Source organism: Sinocyclocheilus anshuiensis, unplaced genomic scaffold, assembly GCF_001515605.1.
Source record: "Sinocyclocheilus anshuiensis isolate Anshui unplaced genomic scaffold, SAMN03320099.WGS_v1.1 scaffold2951, whole genome shotgun sequence".
NCBI classification, from domain to species: domain Eukaryota; kingdom Metazoa; phylum Chordata; class Actinopteri; order Cypriniformes; family Cyprinidae; genus Sinocyclocheilus; species Sinocyclocheilus anshuiensis.
This window is the reverse complement of record NW_015552766.1, coordinates 13,437-21,059: the sequence shown is the minus strand read 5'-3', so window position 1 is coordinate 21,059 and position 7,623 is coordinate 13,437. Positions and strand designations below refer to the sequence as shown.

At 37.2% G+C, this 7,623-nt stretch overlaps 1 protein-coding gene across 2 annotated transcripts in view; it reads right to left on the bottom strand.

Annotated features, from left to right (window-relative positions):
• The window catches only part of LOC107667907 (ral guanine nucleotide dissociation stimulator-like), a 27,289-nt gene extending 20,004 nt beyond the window's left edge, over positions 1-7,285 (bottom strand). The window contains exon 1 of one of the 2 annotated variants that reach the window (XM_016459651.1): positions 6,814-7,285. In XM_016459651.1, coding sequence (XP_016315137.1) covers positions 6,814-6,957 — 144 coding nt within the window. In that variant the 5' untranslated portion in view covers positions 6,958-7,285. Of the gene's footprint in view, positions 1-3,692; positions 3,939-6,813 lie in introns of those variants that run through there. The other variant, XM_016459649.1, reaches the window with a different exon arrangement.
• Between the last annotated feature and the right edge of the window lie 338 nt (positions 7,286-7,623).

Sequence of the window (7,623 nt, the reverse complement as noted above, 5' to 3'; positions counted from 1 at the left end):
GAACGGCCGGAGGGCTAGAGTGAGCAGAGGCGGCGGATTCGACGAAGGAGCGGCCGGCGGGCTTACAGCAACCACATGTGACGACCCCGGGCTGGACTCCGCTCAGGTCTACACAGAAACCAAACGATAAAGATGCTCTGAAGACAAGAAGATGCTGTGCAGCGCCAAGTTGTGAAAAAACAGTCTTTGCATTGCCTTCCTTCTGATCCCAACATTAGGAAAGAGTGGATGAACTTTATTTCTATCATGACAACTCTCGTGAGATTTTTACATGGTAATGGATATGACAGTGTTAATGTATTTGGTGTTGGTGGAATAGATCTGCTACTTTGCTGCTGCTATTGGTTATTGCTGTATTAGTAGATTATTGCTGCTGCTGCTGCAAGCAAGTACAGGAACTTGCTACTGTCAATACATATGCTGATATGGTGCTGTGAGTATTCAAGACATACTGCTGCTGCACAAATAGCATAAAAATAACCCGTAGCAGATCTATACAGGTGGAGCTGGGGAAGGTGGAGGGTTTCAGAGGAACTCTGAAAGCGCGCTGCAATGCTCAAGCGAATGCTAACCAGTCATTTAAATGTAAAGCAGCAAGCTCATTGGCTGCGTATGCATAAACCAATCAGCTTGTGACAAGTCGTTTAATGCTAAGAATATCATCAGTTCACGTTAAGGACCCATCAGCTTGCGCCATCTAGAGTTTCATGACAGAACTTGGTATTTAATGAAGTTCCGGAATCACGTCAGTAAGAACTCGGTCCTTTCACTTCATTTTAAAGAAGATTCATTTATAAACCAGGCACAATTCGATGCAGGATTTTCAGAAAGATTGAAAATAAAGACCATGCTGTGCCGACTATATTGGATCCGACAGTAACATCGCACCACACAAGTGTGAGTAACTGTTTTTATTATGTGGTCACTATTGCTTTGTCTGTTATTACAGGTCATTGGATATGCATTTTTAACCTAAATCACAGCAGTGTCCATTTATGAAGGCTGTCAAACATACACAACTGATAGCCAATCATAGCAGTGGGCATTTACTTCCGAGTCTACAATCCGCTACACCTATTCAAACGGAGCGTTCCGTTGAGGGGGTCAAAACAGCCTATTACTTCTAAATGATTGTTTTTGATATAAAAATCTTGATAACATTATAAGTGGACCTCAGAGAACAGTACAAAATAATAAAAAAGGCAGTTCATGACCCCTTTAACAAAACAAAGCAAACAATATAACAAACTCAATATCCATAGAGCAGCCAGGCCCATAGGTGTCAGTATAAAGTACAAAACTGCCGGTGTTCTGACAAATAATGCTACTTATCAGATTATGCTACCAACACTGTATTTATCCTACTGTAAGGGTAGGTTTAGGGTTGGGGTAGGTGTACATGTTAATAAAGCCTCACGCCTTATTAATATCATGCTGGAAGCAAAATCTGATAGGTAGCACTTTTCGCTATCGAATTATGCTACCATCTGTTTTAATGGGAGGTAGCAAAATCTTACAGGGTAGCACAAATCGTCAGAACACCGGTAATATTGGGATGAATAAGAGCCAGCTAAGTGTAAATATGTTTGCACCTTAAACTCAATTACGCTACAATTACTTTTAGCTTTATTTAGGATTCACATAAGCTTTTACTAATATTTCCATTGGCTACTTCTGTTAGAGTTGCAGCCATAATCAGCACAAACTGAACTGGACGTGAATAACCCTGGGATCTCTAGTTGAATTGAACAGTTGTTAGTTATGCTCGGCTGCCATGTAGAGAGATCACACAGATTTATTATATACTGTAATTTCTATGCGTCAGAACTCTCGGGTTTGAAACACCATCCAAATAAATCTTGCAACAAAAACACAGAATACATAAATGCATAATATACTATTCATATTTATTCATGCACTCTGTAAACTATCAATCCAAACTGTGAGAGAACTAGTGTCATATTATATTGCATTTAAGGCATTTAGTACTTTTTTTCAGTAAAATGTTGTCCTTAGAATTAACCAATAACTACATAACAGCCCATCATTTTCTGCTGTACTATTAATGTACACTACCATTCAAAAGTTTTTTTTTTTTTTAATTCTGCAAAGGTCCATTAAATTGATCAAAAGGGACAGAAAAAACACCTAACATTACAAATATGTATATTCCAAAGAAATGCTGTTCTTTTCAACTATTCATCAGATAACCCTGAAAAAATGTGTCAAGGTTCCACAAAAATATCAAGCAGCACAGCTGTTTTCAATATTGAAAATAAGAAATATTTCTTGATCAACAAAACAGCATATTAGAATGATTTCTGAAGGATCATGTGACACTGAAGACTGGCGTAATGATGCTGAAAAATTAAGCTTCGCCATCACAAGAATAAATGACATTTTAAAATATATTCAAATAATATTTTAAGCTGTAATATTTCACAAGTTACTGTTTTTTATACATATATATACATATATATATATATATATATAGAGAGAGAGAGAGAGAGAGAGAGAGAGAATATGTATAAATGTCCATGCATAATTTTTGTTTTGTAACAGGTATAATGACCCATGGCACCAAAAGTTTGGGATTGCTGTAACATGTATACTTAGGCTAAGGCCATCTCTGTCACAGCTGGAACTCAGTTGCACAACCACTATTTGTGCTGCTCTCTGCTGAGAATGATAGATAATAGCTTGTTTTTCTCTAACAGCACCAGCATGGTATAGAAATCTTTGGAGAAGCTTTATTTTATCTCTTTTGTCCTTTTGCCCAGCGACTCACTGTCAAAAACCAGGTGATTATAGAATCTGGAAACCCCTTTCTATTGGACACTTAAACAGGGCTAAATAACTTTTCTATTATCCTTCCTACTGTCGGGAATCAAGGCCATCAGGGTTCTCACATAAGTGTTAGCAAACAGTGTTCACCCTGAACCCAGTCTCCTCTCCTAGCAAGCCTGTGTCATGCTGAAAAAAGGACATGTACTTTGAGAGTCCACAACTTCAAATAGGGACAAATGTAATGAGCCTGCAAAAAAATATTTCCCTTTTTTGCATATACTCATTATTTCAACCAGATACACAATTACATTGTGGTACCTTATCGAGGGAAAGCAATCAATAATGTTTTATTGATTTTGAAGTGCTTACAACACTAAAAAGCTGAATTTGACTTCTTAATCTTTCTTTCTTTCTTTCTTTCTTTCTTTACTATGTCTACTATGTTTACTATGAGAATAAGGTATGCACTTCTCAGGCTGTGGAAAGCACCTGAAAGATACTAACACAGCCAAGAATGGTTTAAAATGAGCAGGAAGCAGCTTGTCACTCATTGGTATCCATTCACACCCACACACAAACACTACCGCCTTAAGGACATGTCAAACTGTAGTTTGTACCGATTGAACAGATTTCTCTAGTACTTGCCCACTATGTTTAGAAGAAATCACTTTGCATGCTCCAGGAACTAAGCTTGAATATTTTTTATAAAGCCTTTGTAAATAATCCTACAAATTAGTAACCTGCCTAATAACACTACAAACACCATGAAATATTAATAAACATAATAATGTAATTATAAAACGTTAATTTGAACTACATGAATATAACTAGATCTGTTAAAACCAGATCTGGAAAGATGAACTAGATACATTTGCAGACTATTACAGGAAATAAACGGTTCTTACCTGTTTTCTTTCCTCTAAACCTTCCAAATCACAGTAAAGAGCTTCATTCGCGAACACACAACCCAAGCCACACCAGCGTATCAGTTGAACAAGTTGATCAATCCTGTCTTTCCAACACATCACCTTCTCAATTGAGTCTTTGTAGCATAAACTGTAAGAGATCCTCAATCTTGTGACAGATACGAAGTGCAAAGTTCTCCTTTGCCATTCGGCTGACCCCAAAACACTGACCCTGTCCAACATGTGTGGACTCAAACAGCTGTATCAATACACAGGGAACGGCGTAACACCACTCTCACTCTCTCAACTGTCTCTCACTGAACACTATAACGTTTGCTGAGGTTTTTGTCATAAGCTCTTCTATTAACACCCTCAAGGTTACTGTGAAATCATTTGTAAGGGCTATGATGCACAGGCTGCTCTGGGAATTCAGTAGAATTCCCACACAAAATGAAATTGCAAGTGAAGCAATCAAACAAACCTAAAACCTGTGTGACAACTTTCTGTTTCAACAAGAAATCAAACCACATGAAAGCAAATTCTGGTGTTCACAGGATGTCATTGTAAAAACTTTTGTTACATTTTGCTATCCTTTTATAAAGGATTTGCTATCCTTTTTACCCAGTTACAAAAATGATTTTAGATTCAATCCATTTTTACTACTATCAATTTTTACTACAATATGATTAACATGAAGTAATCTGATTTCACACAGGTATAAAATTTTATTTTTTTTATCAGTTATTCTGGAAATAAATTCAAACAAAGTCAAGGTACCAGACTGATAAGAAATAATTAAATAATATGAAATAATCACTGGATTTGTGACAGGTTAACAACATCAACTCTTTGAAGGCTGTTTAGAGGTGTTTTGTTTGTTTGTTTTTGTTAGTTTTTTAGGTATAGCAGGAAATCTAGATTTCCATGGTTTATTCTGCTAATTATGTAAATAAAATAGTCTACATTTTGTCTGTACTTTTATTCTCAGTCATTAATCTCTTATTCTGAGTCTTATAGTTTAGACTGCTTTTCTGTGTGTTTTCTGTGCAAATCATTTGCAGACACTGCCATGCCATTAGTTAAACGGACAGTTCTTGGCTAGAATAAGCTGCAATATGGACTGTCAAAGGTCTACCCTAGACAAAACCTGACCCACAAACACAGACTGCACACACAGGTGGATACTGATGTTCAAGAGGCCAGACCTTGCCAATGCATGTCTATGTGGCTTAAAAGAATGATGTTCTTATAACAGGCAAGTGTGAAACAGTTCTCAATATGGGAGTGCAACCCAACCAAAAACAACAGCTTTAAGTATTGAATGTCACCAAACTTCTTTTTTAAAAATAGGCCAAGAACTTAATTCACTGACCCAACGTAGTAAACTTTAGATTCTTTTTTCACACTGAGAGCTCACATACTTTCCTATCTTGAGTGCCACAGAAACACCATTCTGTGGCTCAGTTTATTACCCTGCTGTATTCTCTGGAGCTCCATTATGATTCTAAGGCGCTTTGACACTCAGAACTTGGCATTTAAAAGTGCTTTCTCCTCACCACTGAGGCCAAATAAGAAGCTATATCAAAAGCCCTGTCCAGTCACAAATGAGTACAGACAGTTACTGGTTGACACACAGATACAAGTGAATCTGATAACACTGTCACCAAATATCGCTGCTGAAAAGATTATGTTCATTAATAGAAAAGGTATTGTGCCATGCGTACTGATGTGAATGAATCTTTAGTTTAGTGAGTTTATTAAGTTCTGAAATTAATGGAATCTATTTAAGGTGTTCACTGAGACACAAATTATGACTTTGTTAAGAACTGGTCAATGACATATAAGAGTGTCCATAAAGAAAAGGAAACATCTTTTAAAAATCAGCTTAAAACACAAGTGCCAAGTCATGTTAAAAACCTTTTAAAAAGTATGCTTCCATTGAATTAATTATTTAACAAAAGTAATATTTTCCTTACACTTTGAACGTACAAATCTAAGTTATTTCTAAAAGTAAATAATTAAAATTAAAAAAAGTTTGCCTTTTTTTTTTTTTAAAAAATCATGGCTTATTAATGAATAAATATACAAATAAATTGTATTATTATTTAAAAATGTTGTAAATTATGTAAGAAATGTTCTAAGGAAGTATAATACAAGATGCCAAACTACTTTTCAAGAATTTCACTTTTTTTCAAATATCACAGCTTATTAATGAATAAATATCATGATAAAATATATAATTTAAAAAATGTTAAAATATATATATTTTTCTAGTACATTAGAATAAAAGAATTCAAGAATTGCAGAGGTATTTCAGAATTTAGTTTTGTCACCCTGGTATTTTTTTATTTTATTTTATTTTTTTACGTTTTGCCCTTCAAAAAAAAAATCAAGATGAATTTTAATTTAGAAATTTTAAACATGCTCATCCTGTAGTATGAAGTGCATTTTTACATATTTTTAAATGAATTAATATATGTGGACAAAAATGAGCATCATGTCATTAACCCGGTTGCTCTTTATAACATTTCATTGACATTTATTCAGATAAATCCAAAACAAAACCCACAGAACCAACAGTGGATCACATCCATTTCAAGATGACTCATAAAACTTGAAGCAGTTACAGTGCAGTACTGCCGTGGACCATATAATATGCGATAAAGAACGTCTCAATAACCTAGACGCATACTCACACCTGCAAAACTGCTGACTACTGCAAAAGTAACACATCATCTTTGAACATCTCTGGCCGAAATGTGCCACAGAACAAAAAAAAAAACAGCCACGGGCAGCATAGCAACAACATCCTGTTCAGCATGCCAAAAGTAGAGCTCACTATTGAGTGCAAGACATTCACAACTAACTCCAGACGCTGTTATCGATTAGTTGTTTAATTACACGTTTAATGATGAGGAACAGCAAGAACTGACATGCTTTTACCACGAAAGAAAGACCGTCACTTAAAGTCCTCACTGGCTCTAAGCCAACATGCATGAAAACAGCAGAATACAGCCAAAGGGTGAGCACATACTTATGCTAAATGAAAACACAAGCACACACAGACACCAACTCGCACCAGGTGAATCAGAACGAAACGACTGCAGTCTCTCTCTCTTACCAGATCATCCAGGATGGAGACAGGGAAATCAAACATGCACATCTTCACAGGCTGAGCCAGGGCTTTATGCAGGCTGAACAGAGATTTGGGCTCCATCTTACCCAATGGAGAGAGTGCAGGCTGCTGTCCAGGCGCCTGCTTCATATTAGGGGAATGCTGCTCCCCCTTGTCTGCTCTCTCATTGATACACAACTCCCTCTCTCTCACCCTCTCCCTTTCAATCGTTCCCTTTCCAGAGTGAGTGCACAGGCGCGCTCTCTTTCGCACACAAAAACTACTCGCCTCTCTCTGTATTTCTCTTTACTAGTTATGTAGCACAAACAGGAACTTGCTGCAGCTGTCACTAACAGTCTGCTGTCATCTACTTCTCTCGCATCAGGAGACGGTAAGAAATCTGAATGACTCGACCTCCTCCCAGCGCTTCCTTTTGCACATTGTCTCGCTCTCTAACAATCTCCTAACCATGTAAACACCCACACCCATACATGCGACGTAGGTATGCAGGTAGATCTTAGTTTAAAATGCAGCATCTCTGCAGAACAGTGTCTCTCCCTCCCTCTTAAGGCATCACATTCAGTCCAAGGCTGTTGCTCACACTCCTGTTTTCCAGCTCACGAAGATAAAGACGAGTTTGGATGGGTGTTTTCTGTGTTCTGCTGTGCTTTTCCACTGACGTGCCCCTTAGAGACCCTGTGTTTGTGTATCTGAGAGCGGTTCGGCAGTGGAAAAGTGCTTTCTGGCTCATGTGCTCTGTCCGTTTTGTTGGAGCAAAAAAAAAGTGCCTAGAGTGTGTTCTCGCTCGTGTGACCA